The following is an 18285-nucleotide window of genomic DNA, read 5'->3' on the forward strand; positions in this document are numbered from 1 at the left end:
GCCCTGTAAGAGAAAGCCAAGCCATTGAGCCCCATGTCATAAAGAATGGGGAGTGGGCAAAGTGACTAAAAATCCTGGCTACCCCCATCCAAATCATCCTCGCTTGTCTACAATCCCATAAGGAATGCTGAATAGTCTCCGAAGTAGAGAGGCAACGAGGGCAAGTAGGGTCGGCTCCGGACCTGGATCTCCAAAGGTTCACTGCAATCCCACCATGGATAGAGAGCCAAAAGAAGATAGTGATCTTTCTATTCCTGTGGGATTTCTAGAGTCTCCTCTAGAAGCACCTCTGCAGATCTGTAGTGATAACAAATGTCTCCCAATGAGGAACTCTGGAAGGTCTCCAACCTCTACTACTGAGCTGAAATCTCCTGGCATTACTGACCGTGTAACAAAAGAAGGGGATGCTCTTCTCTCGATGCCCTGCGTCAATCTACTCCCACTCTGCAGGGTCCCACTGCAAATACCTGATGGGAACTCCCCCATAGAGCCAAAGCCTCCAAGACCTGGTGGAGAGTAGCCCGGGGTCTAGGTCTAGGAACCACTCTGAATCTGATCCCTGCACCAAAAGAACTATAACCCTGATAGGCTGAAAAGCAGACTCAAGCAAGATGTCCTCTGTGGACATGAGCAATCTGCCACCATCTTGCACACTAAAAACTAAAGCATCCTCCTGTGCATCTCGAAACGGCAAAACTTGAAGCGGAACACCGCCTCTCGTAAAAGTACTGCCCAAGTGGAGCAAGTGAGTGGCATATCATATGTGTCTACCCAAACCTCTGGAAGGGCTGCCTCAATCTACAAGATCCTCCCTGCACTCCCTCTGAGATGGATCTGTCAACCTTGATTTGGTCTCCTTTGGAAGCCTGCGGAAAGCTCTCCAAGACCCCATAGATGATGCAGGTCCCCTCTCCCACCTGGACCACTGCATGTAGAGTGAGGCACCCAATGGTCTGCCATGATCATCTAAAATACTGTCATTCCACATGATGGGTTGCCTATCAATCTCTTCACGAGAGGAAGGAGGAATCCTCTGAAGAGTGCTCCTTGAAACTGGCCCAAGCTTTCAGAATGGCAATCATGAGAGGGGACGAAGGTGATCTGAGGTGTGCTGTGGTGAAGATCCACCTAATACTGCTCATCCAGTCTCCTCTTGAAGAAGGTGTGCACCTCTGTATGCTCCTAATAAGAAAGTCCTTCCACGGTTCTTGCCCTGGCATAAGTCCCCGCACCACCATCTTGCATAGTAAAGCTCTGCACTGTAAATTTGGATCAATAATATTGAGACTCCCTTCCTGTTTAGGGAGGATGAGGGTCTCCCAAGACATCCTGGCTAAGGCATCTGCTATGCCATCAAGCCCACTCCAAAGAAAGTTTTTGATCTGTCTCCTGAGCTGAATGATGCAATCCTTAGAACGGCACCAGCATGAACAAACAAACCAGGCTGTGGCCAAAAGGACCTGGTTGACCACCACAACTCTAGAGGCAAGATCCAGCTTGGCTGAGCTCCAAAAAAGGAGCTTCCTCCTGATGCTCTCCAACACGGGAGCAACCTGATGCGTGGAAGAAATATCCAATCCAACCTGGCAGCCCAAATACCTGACAGGCACATCCCTCTGAACCCAAGTGAATCCTATGTCAAGCCCCCAATCCCTAGAACGGCACCAGCATGAACAAACAAACCAGGCCGTGGCCAAGAGGACCTAGTTGACCACCACAACTCTAGAGGCAAGATCCAGCTTGGCTGAGCTCCAAAACAGGAGCTTCGTCCTGATGCTCTCCAACACGGGAGCAAACTAATGCGTGGAAAAGCCATTGGATTTATGCCAATTTATCTGCGCCCCTGCCGCCAAGCAAAATAAATCCAATGCTGTCCTGAAAGAAGTGAGCGTCTATGGAGTGGCATCCAAGTAAACTGCTGTGTCATTTGCCAACTCACGGTCAAGTAGCTCCTCTTCCCTTCTGATGGGAAGTCTCACCCCAAAGATGTCAGCTTGAGATCTAACATAGATACTCATAGCTTTGGCCACAAACAAAAAAAGGAAAGGAGCAAGGGGGCATCCCTGACGGACTGATCTCGAAATCTGAAATCTCTCACCCCTTACCCCACCAATAAGTACCTGGCTATGGGCTGATCTATACAAAGAGGAAACACCTCTGATCCAAGCATCAGTAAAGCCAAAATGTAGAAGGGTGCCCTCCAAAAAACCCCAATCTACTCTATCATAAGCTTTCTCAAAATCCAATAGTAGAATGGCTAGATTCTGGCCACTCTGCATGGCCCACTCTAAAGCTTCCCAGAAAGAGAAAATGTTATAAAAAATGCTTCTGCCATGCACAAATCCCGTCTGAGTGTCATAAATAAGATTAGGGAAAAGGGGCTACAATCGGAGGCTGATTGCCTTGGCCAGAATCTTGTAACAAGTCCCCAGAAGTGTGATAGTCCTCTACTGGGACACTATATTTCTGCAACCTCCTTTTGGGATAAGTTGGATGAGATCCTCTGTAAGTGACCTAGGCATCTCGCGAGAGTCCCAAATGGCCTGCAGGGCTTAATTAATGTAGTCTCCAATCATATCCCAAAATGCAATGAAAAAAGAAGGGGTGAGGCCATCCGAACCTGGGCACTTGCCCTTGTGAAGGGCTGAAAGTGCAATCCTGAACTCTGTGTTGGTGAAAGGTGCATCGAGCAAAACATGCATATTCGGATTCACCAACAAAGGGATGCTCTGCCAAATAGCCTGTCTAGCATCCTCTCTATCCTGTGTCTCAGGATCAGCAGTAAGAAGGGTGGCATAAAAATCTGAAGCTATGCGTAAGACATCATCAGGCTCTGTCTGTAAAACAACTAGACACCTAACTTAAACCCAAAACATAACCTACGATAGAAATGATCTCAACCCTACTGGGTACTTTTGATCTTATTACAAACTCTTCTTCCTCAAAACACAAACTTATCATCTTCTTCATCAACAATCTTGACGATTCCTCCATCAACTAGTCTTGCAAATTCAACTGCATGTGCCGACTCTTTGATCTTGGACGCTTCACGATTCTTCTTCTCAGTATCGTCTCGTTTCTTGTAGCAATACGCCTCCCGATGACCGAGCCTGCCATAGTATCCGCACCTTTTCTTTGGTCTATCTTCATGCTTTGGCTTGCTACTATTGCTAGTGGACCCCATGCTATATGCTTGCTGCTTCGTGAGATCTTGATCCACCTTTTACGTCGTTCGTCATCAAGCAGGGTGGCAATCATCTCTACTAAGCTCATATCTGCATTTACCCGAAGTATTTTCACAATTTCATCAAATGTTGGAGGTAGACTTGTTAATAGCACAACCTTTGAGACGTCATCTTCCAACTTCATTCCCAGATCTGTCGGTTGATGAAGTACTGCTCTCATATGATTGAGGTGTTCTCCAATCTTTGATCCTTCTTTCATGTGGAGCCCAAAAAACTCTTGCTTGAGGAGTACCTTTGAATTCTTCAACCGTGCACTGAACAAAGTTTCTATGGCAATCCAGTTCTCTCGCGAACTCTTTGCAAAATCAAGATGATGATTATACTTGGCACCTAGAGCACGACCAACAATCCCGAGGGCCTTCTCATCCTTACCTTCCCATGCACTTACCTTGTCAGGAAATTCATTTGCGACCTTGCCAATTGGTTTCTTTTCTGTGCCAGCGACCATGCTCCATAGACTTTTCTCCATGAAATTTAGCCTTAACCCGATCTGCCATGTACAGAAGTTCATTCCGTCGAATATCACCAGCTTCATAGAGTCCGCCTTGCTTTCCATTTCGTGGACTTTTGCTCTGATACCAAATGAAGATACTAAATCAACCTAGGAAAAACATTCACAGAAGATAAAGACTTCTTATAACTAACTAAAAATATTATTGCATGTAGGAAAAGTCGTCAATACAACCATCATGGATCTTCCTCATCCCTACTGGGCTTGTTGGAGGATCAAGCTTGTAAATACAACTCTGCCATCACACGAGGAGACACACTCTACCTCTTATCACCTCGACACCAAGCCATTATCAAGAGAGAAGCTTAGTCACCGCCGAGCATTGCGTCGCATCAATCATGGAGAAATGTTAGGAGTAGTAGAAGGTAAGATCACGATGATAGATTCCCATAAGGTGGTCGCCATCCTACCTAAACTCCATGCATGCAGCCATGCAATTGGACGTGGCAGAAAGAGAACGACTCAGCTATTCACGAGCGTGACATCGCTTGGAATATTCAGTGGGCAGCCCTTGAGGATCGCCTCCACAGTCACAAGTAGGAATGGGAAGCAGAAATGACAACAGTACGCAGCTAGCATGCAACAGCTCTGGCAACTTTGCAAAGCCAGCATGTCACAGAGGTGACTAGATTTCAACAGGAGATCGCATAGTTAAAGGAGTCGTTGTCTTCCTTAGAGATTGCCCAGGAAAAATCAGAATCTAAAGTGGCTGAATTGGAAAAGAAGCGTTCATCCATGGAGGAAGAATTCACAGAACTTCAGACACAGTTGACCACCCTCCAGACTTCCCAATCCAAAATGCAAGGGCAAAAGGATCATTACTACCGACGATACCACCGGTATAAAACCAAATATGAAAATCTGAGAAACGTGATGGACACGATTGAGGCTGAGGAGGAAACACACCATCTAGAGCTAGAGCTACATATGATTGGGGTAGAGCAGATGGGTGAGCAAAAGGCCATAGAGCTACATACGAAGGCGGAAGAGGAGAAGGTAGAGGAAAAGGCTACTGATGACCTCCCTCAGTAATTTTTTGGGGTTTTTTTTGCACTGTTAGATTTTTGCCAAGCTGATTGGCTCTCAATGTAAATATCAAGGTGTTTTATCTCAGGATGTACTCAATTTTTTTTGCAATTTTCCATGCTGTTTCTTATCAAGCAGCAGTTTATTTTCCCAATTTCAATTTAATACAAATTTTGGAATTACTCGCATGGCCAGCCACATGGTCTGTACCATTTTCTTTTCCTACTCCATCACCATATCAATGGTTTGTAAGTTCTTTTTTCTTTTGACGGGTTCCCTCCTCCATTTCTATTCACCGGGACGGTGAATGATAGTGGCAGGGGAAACTGTTACAATAGAAACAACCCTGACCACATGACGACAGGCATTGACCACATGTCGACAAGTGTTGACCACATGACGACAGGTGTTGACCATGTGTCAACACAGGTCAACCATACAACACGAGGAGTTGATCACACGGGTTCATCCAGGAGTACTATCCGAGGCAACAATGCGTCGACACATGTCAACCACAGGTCAACCAGGAGTATCATGCCCAAGGGGATCTCATCGAGAGCTGCGCACATGGAGAGTGAGCTTAGCACATGGAGCAGTCAAGAGTATTTACAGTTACACAGTGGTTCAGTGGTTCAGTGGTGCAGTGATCCAGCTCACCTGCACATGGAGAATTTACACCATCCTAACTAGAAGAGGATGGCGAGTCAGGGAGTTAGGAAGTCGCCGTAGCCATCAAGAGAGCCAGCGGTGCAACGGCTATCTCAACAGCTAAGGAGATAAGAGGATGACCAATGGGAAGAAAGGGGGAGATTCTCAGCGAAGAAGGGACCCTCCAAGGCGGGGGATGAAGATGAAGGCGAAGGTGGAGAGAGGAGGGGGACATTGAGCATTGAGAATTCAGTGTTCAGCACTGGAGCGGGAGAAAGGAGAGTGTAAGGAGAGATAGAGGCTGGAGCTACGAGCTTGCCAAGGAGAGAGTGTGGAGAGACTTGTGTGTACCCTCTGTCTACTATGGGGATAGACCTGCGTGTTCTTGTGACTTGCGACTTGTGACCTGGAGACATTGGTCCAATAATATGTACTTTGGCCATCTTGGTCACTTTCTCATTTTTCTCGTCTCTTCCCGATATGGGGATTGTTCACTAGTGTACGATGATGTGGAGTTCTCAAGTGATTGTCATTTAGCATAGTGCACTCGTACGTCGTCGTTCACTGCAGTATAGCATATGGCACTCGCACACCACTACACGGTGCACTCTGCGCGATCCATTGCATTAGAGCATTGCAACACTCATGCTTCTCATGCCAGCAGCCTTTGGCCTCCGGTGACACCTCCGGAAGGATAGGAACCCCTCCCCTCATATAGTTTATGGCGATCACAATGGGACATTGCTGGTGTTGAGTAGCACAAGTGAAGTGGTGATCTAGGGTCCTAGAGAGAGGTCTTTGGTGCACAGAATGCAAGGGTTCTAACCATGGTTACTGGGAGTACCCCTCCAAGCGTAAGGTACCTACTTCTTCCTCATTTTGTACATTTTGTGAGATCCATGGACATGATGCCTCTGAGTGTAGGTACCTCAAAGGATTAAGGAAGCTTCTACCAGAGTATACCTCGGGGGAACCTCTAGTTGCTGCAGTCAACAGAATGGTACCCATAACTTCTGGCCCAGCAGGAGTACCTCCTGCTCCCCCTCTTGCACGAGCATCTGAGCCACCTCCTCGTCCTGTCATGCCGCCTCCATTGCTTCCGACTCCCCCTTCGCTCCAAGCTCCTGCGCCCAATTCAATTGGTTCCCCTTATTTCTATCCTCATCCTTACTATGCACCGTACCAACCACCTATGTCAGGAGGTGGCTATGGACCCCCTTATCAATGTGGTCGAAGGGATGGTTTCCGAGGTGGACGTGGAGGTGCAGGTAGAGGTACAAACTTTAGAAGACCCATCATGTGTTACAGATGTGGCAAGTATGGCCACTACCAAGATGATTGTACACAGCCGTTCGGGGGACCCTCTTGTACACAGTGCAACACAAATGACCACTACACCAGAGATTGTCCCAATGGAAGAGTGGAGCCCACATCCCAATTGAATATGGTTGATGTAGTAGTGGCGGCGGAGGGCATTTGTCAAGGGTTTTCATTCCTCCGCTGGCTTTACGCGAGCCTAGACATTCATACTTCCTTAGTTTGAAAGGGATCCACTCGGTTGCAGATGTTATTCATGATGATGGAACCCTTCATTCTTTTCTTTTGGCTGCTGCAAAATATAGTCTTGGATGCTATATGGCGCACTATTGCTCATACGCTTCAGTATTTTCAACCAAAACTACCACTAGAGATTGAGGACCGGCTTCAAGATTGGACTCTTCATTTGCCAGGGTCGACATGCCGTCCTTTGAGGCTATTACTGTATCTTCTTTGTATAAAGTTCTTTTACCCTTGCCTTGGGTTTCATAGAGGGTGAATCTTCTTTGGAAAATGAGTCGTCCTCCTGCAAAGTGGTGGCCAAAGCGACTGCGAGGGATTTGGAATTCTAAAATCCCTCTTCGACAACAACTTTTCTTGTGGACAGTATTGCTGGGAGTTATTCCATCTGGGCAAGCTTTTGGCACGCAGACATATTGCTCCGGTTGTTTGCCACAAATGTGTGGATCCACGGGAATCAATGCCTCATCTTCTTTGGCATTGCTCTCACAGAGTGATTTCTTGGGCTTCCTTGGGCAGCGTTTGAGAACTAGATTTCCAAATACTTCTTTTCGGAAGTTTTTTATAGCTTTTTGGGATTCACCCACCTAGACAGGAGTTAATTTATTTTTCACTTGGGTTTGCTACTAGGCACTTTGGACTCTATGGAAAGACAGAAATCATAGAGTCTTTGGTGATCCTACTTTTTCTATTTTCTATTTTTTCAGGAAATCCTTGCAGCAATCTTTCTATGATTATCTGCAAACTCGATACACCGACTCTTATGTATACTTGTCATATATTGAGATCTTCTCTTGATGTATTTTGGCATATCCCCATTTTGGGCTGGTGACTTTGTGATATAAAGCAACAAAAATTTCCACACAAAAAAAATGTGTGTTGTGTTTGGGGGGGGGGGGGGCATTGGTGTTTTGCAGTATTCCTCCTCTTGGCCTTGCTTTGCAACACACAAACACACAATTTGAATACTTTTCTACGTTACAATTCACATGGTTGTACAAAGCCCGAATTAATCTAGATGAGTTCAGATCACCACATGTCCATCAACTAAGGCTCAACTTAGGTGCTCCTTTTTAACCTCTTCTTGGGATTCATTAAAACCGTTTGCCCCTAGGTACAAACTATGAAGAAGAACACCTAGGCCTTTGGACTTTAGACTCATCTAGTCATGCAAACCACCCTCACCGATGACCTTGACATTAAATCCCTTTGACCATTAACATAAAGCGTAATGTAGGTTATTTACAATTGTCGGTTCTCTAAAGGGAAATGCAAAATGCCCCTTCCAAGGTCATGTTACATCAGCTTGTGCGTAACAACAGATACCTTTTACTTCATTGCACAGTGTGAGGGGACAGCAGGAAAAATATGTGACCCTCTTCATCAGCGCTCTGGGGAGTCTGCACCTGTCAAATTTCTGCACATGGCGAATGGGCTGCTTGTTCACTGGGCATCTCAGCACAAGTTTAGGCTCGTCAATCACTCATCATCGAACCCTAATAGCAGTGAAAAGAGAGAAGAGTAGAGAGGTGAAAAGGGAAGAGAGGAGCAATTAACTTAAAGGGGAGTGGCCCATTAATTACGGAGCGGGCAAGTGAAGTCCTTGCCATACATTTAATAAAGGTCCACCAAAGCTTCAAAAGATGCATTAATCAGAATAAACATTAACTAGAACTTCAAATAACCCAAGCCCAAACACTAATATACAATTTCATCCTTACACCCCAAAAAACCAGCACCATCCATAAGACCCCAAGCAGGGTCAGAAATCCCTCTGCTGTAAATTTATACATTGTTGCTGTATACAAAAGGAATGCTGAAGTCAAACTGTCACTATTGTAAATCTCACCATGTATGAAACAAAAAAATCGCAATTTGGCACTTCCTTATGATTATGAACTAGTTGGAGAGTGTTTCTGTGCTCCTCAGAAATGTTCTGCAGCATAATCCAAGATAGAACTGTAGATATTGGGTTATCGCTCTCCACACAAGGCATCAATTCGAGAAAACACTTCAATCCCTGGATGATGGTTTTCAATGCTCAGGACATTTGAGGATACCTCCATAGGATGGCTAATTTTGCTGATGACAAGGTCTTGTTCTGTTCCAATACTGAACTTGCATGAAATGTTTTTTACTTTTGTACTGACTACTTTGGGTGGTAAAATGTGGTCAGGAAATGTGAATGGCACAGCAACTTCATATGCACCATTAACAAACACCATTGACTGGATCCATACCAGCTTTAAAGACAGCACGGCTCCAGCAATGACCTAAAATGCACCACAGGTTGCATCATAAATTCAACCTTAACATTTCAATAAGTTTAGATACATACAAAACAACATATCATATGTACAAATCACTTATGGCCTGCAATCTTCCAGGAAATCTTTGCTTTTAAATCTGATGGAGAGAAATACACGAATCCCCACAAAACACACGGAATAAGAGAGAAACATTACTAAATTAGTGTAAATAATAGAGAATTGGCTCCTACGCTTTGAAGGATCACTCTAAAAGATGTGGTGAATACCACAATAATAAAAGGTAAGGTTCTATGAGCTTCGTGGGAGCTGTGCTTAAGACTGCTTCTGCACATGCACACAATTGAAGACATTTTGTGCACTTGTAAGCAAATAATGTAGACTAATTTTCTGCTAGTGGAAAACTGCACAACGTTCCCCAGCAAAATACCACTCCACGTTTTCAACAATATGTCAATATGCATTTCACTACCCAATGCAGTGAAGTCCTTGTCATGGGTCTAAGTTCTTTTTATATCCTATGATATTTCAAATTTACATGCAGGTATTAAAATCACTATCCAAGAGGCATGAAAGCAACTTACAGATTTTGTAGAAGTTACTACATCTTTTTCAGATCACTTGGATTATAAAGTTTGGGCTGGCTGATCTCTAAAGGAGGAACCCCTCTAATCCTAGCATCTAAGAATCCTGAGTGTTACCCCCGTTTGGGATGAGATGAATGAGACCATCTGTAAGTGAGTCCGGCATCTCACTAGAGTCCCACACACCCTGCAGGGCTGATGTAATGTGATCACCAATCTACTCCCAAAAAGCAATAAAAAAGGAGGGGGTAAGTCCATTTGAACCTGGGCACTTGCCCTTGTGAAGGGCAAGTAATGTAGTCTTGAATTCTGCATTGGTGAAAGGTGCATCCAGAGAAACATACATCTCATCCTTCACCAATACAGGGATACACTGCCAAATAACCTCTCTGGCATCATCAATGGCATGTGTGCCTGGATCTGCAGTAAGAAGGGATGCAAAAAAATCTGAAGCTACACGCATGATAGCATCAGGATCCGACTGTAACACCCCGTCTGAGTCAACAAGCTGCGAAACACTATCTCTACTATGTCTGGGCCCATGAGTAGAGAAAAAGTGTTTGTTGACCCTGCCACCCATCTGAATAAAAAAGGATTCCCGTGCATGAAAGGCATACTTTGCTCTTTGATCCAACAATGTCTGCAAATGAGCCCTTGCTGCAGCAAGGCGCTCCTGAATCCAAGCATCTGTGGGCCTCTTTTGCTCTTCCCTCTGAAGGGACGCTAACTGTTGGCGTATACCAATCTCACATCTGAGAATCTCACGTCTCCTAGAATATGCGACTGAATGATAATAGTCACTAATTCCGGATAAGGCTGCAGCTACCTGAGATGGATGGATAGCTCCACTCTGTATGTGAGAAATCCAAATCTATAAAATATCCTCCGTGAGGCTCTCCTCTGCATAAAAAGCATCCGGAATCCTGACACTAGCAGAGCGTCCTCTCCGATGAGGCTCAAGAATCTGCAATACCACTGGAAAATGATATGAGGTGGAAACCCCAGTAGAAATGCATACAGATCCTCCTCTGTCAAGTGCCCAATCGTCTACATAAAATATGTCAATCCGTGCATGAATGGGCATGTGTATTCTCCTGTTCGACCAAGAGTACAAGAGTGACTGTGGCATAATATGAAAGGCATCATCCAACCAAGTGTCTCTGCCACTGAACTGAAAGAGAAAGGCATCCCAGGCTGCCCTCTCCAAAGAATGAATTCCACCCTGTCTACCTCCCTTTTTGTCTGAAGGCAACTCAACCATGTTGAAGTCGCCACCAATGATCCAAGAATCTGCAATGGGGGCCCAAGAGAGTAACTCCTTCCAAAAGGAGATCCGCTCCCCTCTGTTGTTGGGAGCATAAAGATTGAGAAGACCAATCTTACGCCGTCCAATCAAAATAATGATCCATTGAGCTCTAGAAGGGGAGATAATACCATGACTAGCAACCAAGGGGAGAATAGAAAGAGAGACCGAAATGCAAGTACCTCCCCTTGTGCCCATAGCTGGCCACCAGAAGGTATGTCCTGAAAGCAGTTTGCCAGACTTTTTTTTGCAGAAAAAACAGTACTGATTATATTACTTCGAAAAAACAAGATACATGAGGTCAGTTTTGCAGCTGACGGGGCTGCATTCACAAATCGGACGCAGCCCTAAATGGAAACAAAAAGCTCTCTCTCACGGAGGGATCATGCGGGTGTGAATAAACAGCCAGAGAGGTGGTGAATAGCGCCACTGAAGGCCCTGAGAAGTATGCTCGAAGAAGAGGCCCTGCGTATCCCAATCTCGGAGAAAACGTCTCCGCTTCTCCCGTCCAGCCCGGGAATCTCCCTGTATCTGGTCCCACTGGCCTCTGAGTGTGTGTATAATCTCACTCCAGATGTCGGCCATGACCTGGGCAGTCGAAAGAGAGGTACCACCGAGGATCTGGGCGCAGCGCGAGGTTCAAAGGTGCCATCTAGCGATGCTGCTAATAATCTCCCAGACTGGCTGCCTCTCCTGAGATCCTATGTCCACCTCTGCCAAGTGCGACGGGATTCCCTCAAGCGGCCCCCAAGTCCCCTGTGTGATAAGGAACATGGGGTCCTGCGGGCCTGCCTCGAACATCTGATGATAGCCAGGTGTGGTGCTGCACCAGTAGAACGCGCCCCAGGTGATCAAACCTAACTCCGGTGCTGCGCGAGTAAGGATCCCAAAGGTCCACCTCCACACTTCCTGGGCGCGAGTGCAGCTCCACAGGCAGTGTTTTGGTGACTCCTCGTCCTCATGACAAATCTGACAAAGTCCATCTTGACCAATCTGCCGCAACCAGCTCCCCACTGGAAGACCCTTGTGGGCGAGTAGCCAAAGGAAGTAGGAAATCTTCCGCGGCCGCCAGCTCTCCCACAAGGCCTGCAAAAATAGCCTGGAGATACCCTGAGCATACCAACTGGGCCGCTGGGTGGGCGGGCGGCTCTGCATCCTCCCGAGAACTCTCCTGCCCAATGTCGTGCTGTAAGTGAAGAAAGGTGTCGGCCCCTGGCCTGCCACAACCTCTGGCCATCTCCACTCACCTGGGTCCCAATCAAGCTCTGACAGGGCCCGCCCCTCCCAAAGCCAGAGTCGCCATAACTGTAGCTAATCCTGCTCTATACTAGGATCGATCCGCCAAACCTTCCCCACAAGGCCTACGACCCGAACCCTCTGCCACGAGAGAAGGGGGTCGATGAGCACACCCTCTCTCCTGAATCGGCCGTCCCCCAAAACCGCGAAGAAGGAAACAGAGGTGTCGTCCATCCGGCCTGCAACCACCAGTGGGATGCCACAGGGGGTGAACTGTCCAAGCCAACGGTCATCACCAGGCATGAGGATCTGAATCTCGGGTGGAACCAACCAACCGGCAGGAATCGCTCCATCTATCTCTGTGCGTCTCGCCTGAGCTCCACGGACACCTCCGGCTGCGGCTGCTAGAGCAACGGTCTCCAAGTGTCTGTAAGTGTCCCTCCAAACTCGAAGGGACCGGGCTGGCCCCCGCATCCAACCCTCCCACAGGATATGTGACCTCTACCCCAGCTGAAGGCCCAAGGTATCTCTGACCTGATCGTTCCAGATGAGCGGCTGGCGGTCGATCTCCTCTTGACTGCTAGGAGGGGACTGGAGGAGACTCAGACGGAGTCGCTTCCAAACCGTGAGAAGGCTACGAATGAGCGGGGAGCGGGGGTGAGTAAGCGGTGCAGAGGTGAAGATCCACCGGAGGGACGGTAGCCACTCTCCACCTCGGCGCGGGACGCAAGAACTGATCCCCTGCTGAAGTAACATCTTCCACGTTTGCCCCCCCCGGGGTCAAACCGTGGATAACTAACTTGCCTAGCAGGGCCTGACTCTGAAGCTCAGGATCAATGACCCCCAAGCCACCCTCAGCCTACGGAAGAATGACAGTCTGCCAGGCTACCCTGGCTCTGGTATCTCTGAGACCATCCCCCCCAGACCACAGGAAATTCCGAACCATCCTCCTGAGCTGTGCCACGCTGGATCTCGAGAAGCACCAACAAGAGGCCACATACCAGGCCGTGGCCAGGAGAACTTGGTTGACTACAAGAGCACGACCTGCAAGAGAGAGCTTAGTAGTGCTCCAGAAAGCCAGCTTCTGTCGAATGGAATCTAGCACCGGGAGAAACTGCTCAGTTGGCGTGATGTCCAGGCCGACCTGAAAACCGAGATATCTAACTGTCTGCCCCCGCGGGATCCATCTGAAACCCAAAAACCTCTCCCACTGTGAGCATGCCCCAGGGTTTGTGAGAAAACCAACTGACTTGTTCCAGTTGATTTTCGCACCGGCTGCCAAGCAGAAGACCTCTAAGGCCAGCCTCACCCTCTCCAGCATCATCTCATCATCCTGAACATACAGCGCTGTGTCATCTGCATACTTTGAGTCCAGAAGCTCTGTGTCCTCCCTAATGGGAAGGCGAACACCCCGGATCCCGGTCGACCTCGCCCGAAGGTAGTAAGTCATCGCCTCGGCGAAGAAGAGAAACAGGTAAGGAGCGAGGGGGCAACCCTGACGCACTGATCTCTCCAATCGAAATCGCTCTCCCATCCTGCCGCCGATGATGACTTTGCTGGAAGCTGTCCTGTATAACGCTGAGATACCCTAAATCCATCCTACTGGGAATCCCAGTCTCTCCAAAGTACCCTCCAGGAAGGACCAGTCCACTCAATCGTAGGCCTTCTCAAAGTCGAGAAGTAGGATGGCTAAGTGCGACCCGCTGTGCTGAGCCCACTCCGTCGCCTCTGAGAAGATGAAGACATTATCCAGGATACTGCGATTCTGGACAAAGCCTGTCTGAGTGTCATGAATGAGGTCAGGAAACCCAGAATCAGATGGCCAGACTGAAAGAGTCAACCAAGTTCTGGAAGAAATGCTTCGACATTATATTCAGTCATGCCTAGCAGCTTGGGAAGAGTATCTACCACTCCTTGAGTTTGCTTATAATAACTCTTTCCATAGTGCCATCAGCATGACTCCATTCCAAGCAGCTTATGTACACACTCCGATTGTACCAACGAATTTTGTACTTCAACATCGAGTGGCCCTAGCTGATCAACTGGTTCAAGAAATGCAAGACATTCTACTCCAAGTCAGGGATCATATGCGAAAAGCGCAAGAGCGGTATCAATGGTTTGCCAACAAACATAGACGTCACCTGGAATTTAACACTGGTGACATGGTGCTATTATTTGTAGCCCCACAAAATCCATCCGACATTTCATATTTGTTGGCTAAAGACGTACATTCCAAGCAATGAAGCATTTCCTCCTGCAGGTGATCATGTCCCAGAAATCGAAGATGATTATGTTCTCCTTATTCCTGAGCGTTTTCTTGACCATCGATAGTGAGAGACTCGACATCGACTTATCACAGAATTCCTTGTTCTTTGGCAAGATCTGGACAACTCCGATGCTACTTGGCAATCTGATGAAGACTTACAGCAGTACCCTGACATTTTACAGCAGTATTTTCAGAATTTACCGAGATATTTTCTGCATCAGCTCATTATCTCCACCAGGGTCTTATTTTGAGTGGGAGGGGATGTCACAATCTGTGACGTATTCCTTTCTCTATATCTAGACTTATGGATGGTTTGATGAATGGACACTTGTGGAAGGATATGCCCTTTCGATGGGACACTTCCTATGAGGCACAACCCTTCACAAGAGACATCCTATTGAAGAGACATTCCTATTGTAATGTACCCTCTCATCAAGGGTCACACCCTTCACAAGGGGTACACACCTCTTCATGCACATACACTTTGGAGTACACACCTTTTCATGTGTGACTCTTCACTCTCTATATAAGAGAGGCCCAATTGTATGGATGACACACTACAAATACACTATAGACACTCAAGCAATACAATTATTCCTTTTTCTCTGTGTTCGAGAAGCAAACAGAGGCAGAATCCCCCGTCACCCCCCCCGTCTGTCCCCCGTTGCTCCCCCCGTCGCTCCCCTCGTCGCTCAGCCCCCGTCGCTCCCCCCGTCACTCAGCCCCGTCGCTCCCCTCGTCGCTCAGCTCGTCGTTGCCCAGCCTGCCGCTCTTCACTTCCCCACTTCCTCTCCCCACTCTTGGCTGGGCTGTACCCCAGGCCCAGCCAAGGGGTTAGTCCAGCCAAAAGGGGGATAGTCGATATGGCCAACCCATCCTCCCCTCATCCCCCCAAGCTTTACTCCGCCATGGTAGCCACAACCCCTGCTCCCTTCGACAGGACGTGCTCTAGGTATAAGATTCAACCTCCCCCGACACCGACCAAGCCGCAAGAGCAGATTTACCATCTCCAGCAAGAAGTGCGAGACTTGAGGTCCCAGCTCACCCAAGCCCTAGCTCGTATTGCAGCTTTGGAAGGCCCAGGGAAGCAGGAGATTATTGCAGGAGCCGTACAAACATGTAAAGCTGAGCCCCCAACATCACAGCTGATTTCCACGGTTAGAGAGCTCATCTAGGTGAAAGTGACAGCTGAACCCAAGGTTGACATCCAAGTAGAGATCCAAGAACATCACCTTCGGAAAGAGAATGCTATGAAGATTCGAATAGGGGGAATACCCGATTGGCAGCACGAGGATGACACTTTCGAGGAGGCAATCGACAGAATCAAGGCAGCAGTCCCGGCCATTGATTGATCAGCAAGCCCAACTGATGACAAGAATGATGATGAAGAGGAGTCTTCCCTAGTTTATTTATCGCCCAGGAATGGACACGTTGTCATCACCTTCAACTCGAAGACACTCAGGAAGAGGATTCTGTGACAATCCTATAAGCTGAAGGGGACAAAGATATGGATTGCTGAGGAGCTTACAAGAACCCAATTGAAGAACAAAGCTACCGAGCTTGCTAAGGTTCGGGCAGCCAGGGAAGCAGGAAAATGGGCAGTATATCATGACGGTCTTGCAGTGATTAGAGAATTTAAGACAAAATCTAAAGACCCTTAGTCTTAAACTAATATAATGGCCACTCCATAGCCTAGTACTTAGTTCCTTTTATGTTTTATGTTCTATGTGTTTTGTTTTTTGGAGGAATCTGATGATACTCCTAGGGAGGTTGCCTATGGCCCTCTCTGTATTGATGTATAAGCAGGTCTCTTTTGTCCCATAGACCTTTTTAGGTCTCCAGTGGACATTAATAAACTTTTTTTCTTTCTTTCTGCTATTTCAGTCTCCTTTCTGTTCCTTAGCACATTTCTAAATATAGTAAATCTAGGATTTCTTACAACTATGGTTAGGGGGGAAAACCTCATAGAGGCAAAAGTGCCCCTAACCTACTTATTACAATACATTGGCCACTGCCTAGAATATAATAATAATTCTAACACCCCCCAGCAGTGGCAATGTGGTGTATAAGGTAGTGATCAATCACCAAAAGGAGATAAGTTCAGGGCACTGCAAAATGCCTCAAACTTCTCACGTGGAAGTGCTTTGGTGAAGATGTCTGCAACATTGTCATGTGTTGACACATAGATCATACTGATCTCTCCTGCATGCAACTTCTCTCTGACATAGTGATAGTGAACCTCAATGTGCTTTGTGCGAGCATGAAACATAGGATTCTTTGCCACTGCTATAGCACTCTGACTATTAGTGAGAATCGGAGAAGGACCCTCCAATAAGAGACGAAGATCAGCAAACAAACGACGCAGCCAAACACATTCAATTGTCGCTGTGAAAGCTGCCCTGTACTCAGCTTCACATGAGGAAGTAGCCACTATAGATTGCTTCATGTTCAGCCAAGAAATGCAAGCTTTACCCAAAAAGAAACAATTACCACTAGTGGACTGACTGGTATCATAGTCTCTAGCCCAATCTGAATCACTGTAAGCATGCATCTGCAAGTCACCCTCGTTGGGAAACATCAAGCCATAAGACTTTGTGCTTTGCAAAGAACGGAAGATGCATTTTACAGCTTGCCAATGTGTAGTCTTTGGGCTGTGCATCTACCTGCTCACCTGAGATACTGCATACTGAATATCGGGCCTAGTATTGCACAAATAGATGAGGCATCCAACAGCTTGGCTGTAAAGTGTGACATCCACTAATTCACTTGCATCATACATAGTAAGCTTCAGCCCCGGCTCCATGGGAGTGGCTATAGGCTTACAATCACGCATGTTGAACCTATCCAAGAGCTTTTGCACATACTTGGATTGAGACGTAACCATGCCACGCTTGTCTTGTATGAACTTATATGTAACCCCTTACTTGCAGCAATGCATCAATCTTGGCATACCATGCACGTGGGGCTTGCTTCAACCCATATAAAGCTTTGTTCAGCGTACGAACTTGAAGTGCATTGTCAGAAAGTTCAAATCCAGGAGATTGTTTGACCTAAACCTCTTCCTGCAAGTCCCCATTAAGAAAAGCTGTTTTTTTTTTTTCCCGAAAAAACAGTGCTGATTATATTACTTCGAGAAAACAAGAATACATGGGGTCAGTTTTGTGGCTGACGGGGCTGCATTCACAAATCGGACGCAGCCCTAAGAGGAATAAAAAAAGCTCTCTCTCACGGAGGGATCAGGCGGGTGTGAATAAAAGCCAGAGAGGCGGTGAGTAGCGCCACTGAAGGCCCTGAGATGTATGCTCGAAGAAGAGGCCCTGCGTATCCCAATCTCAGAGGAAACGTCTCCGCTTCTCCCGGCCGGCCCGGGAGTCCCCCTGGATCTGGTCCCACTGACCTCTGAGCGTGTGGATAATCTCGCTCCAGATGTCGGCCATGACCTGGGCAGTCGAGGGGGAGGTACCTCCGAGGATCTGCGCGCAGCGCGAGGTCCAAATGTGCCATCCAACGATGCTGCTAATAATCTCCCAGACTGGCTGCCTCACCTGAGATCCTGTGTCCACCTCTGCCAAATGCTGCGGGATGCTCTCAAGCGGCCCCCAAGTCCCCTGGGTGATGAGGAACATAGGGTCCTGCGGGCCT

The 18285-nt window shown here is 47.3% G+C and overlaps 1 protein-coding gene across 3 annotated transcripts in view; it reads right to left on the reverse strand.

Moving 5' to 3' along the window:
* Positions 1–18285, reverse strand: part of LOC147900451 (uncharacterized) — a 304188-nt gene that overhangs the window by 208175 nt on the left and 77728 nt on the right. For 2 of the 3 annotated variants that reach the window (XM_087377090.1, XM_087377088.1), the window contains exons 3-4: positions 9048–9260; positions 8837–8923 (exon numbers count right to left, since the gene is read on the reverse strand). The exons of the other annotated variant lie outside the window; for it this stretch is intronic. In XM_087377090.1, the coding sequence (XP_087233216.1) occupies positions 8837–8923; positions 9048–9260 (300 nt within the window). The remainder of the gene's footprint in view (positions 1–8836; positions 8924–9047; positions 9261–18285) is intronic. 3 annotated transcript variants of the gene reach the window in all.

Source organism: Dipteris shenzhenensis, chromosome 7, assembly GCF_047967505.1.
Source record: "Dipteris shenzhenensis isolate YYH24624 ecotype China chromosome 7, Dip_SZ_1.0, whole genome shotgun sequence".
NCBI lineage: Eukaryota > Viridiplantae > Streptophyta > Polypodiopsida > Gleicheniales > Dipteridaceae > Dipteris > Dipteris shenzhenensis.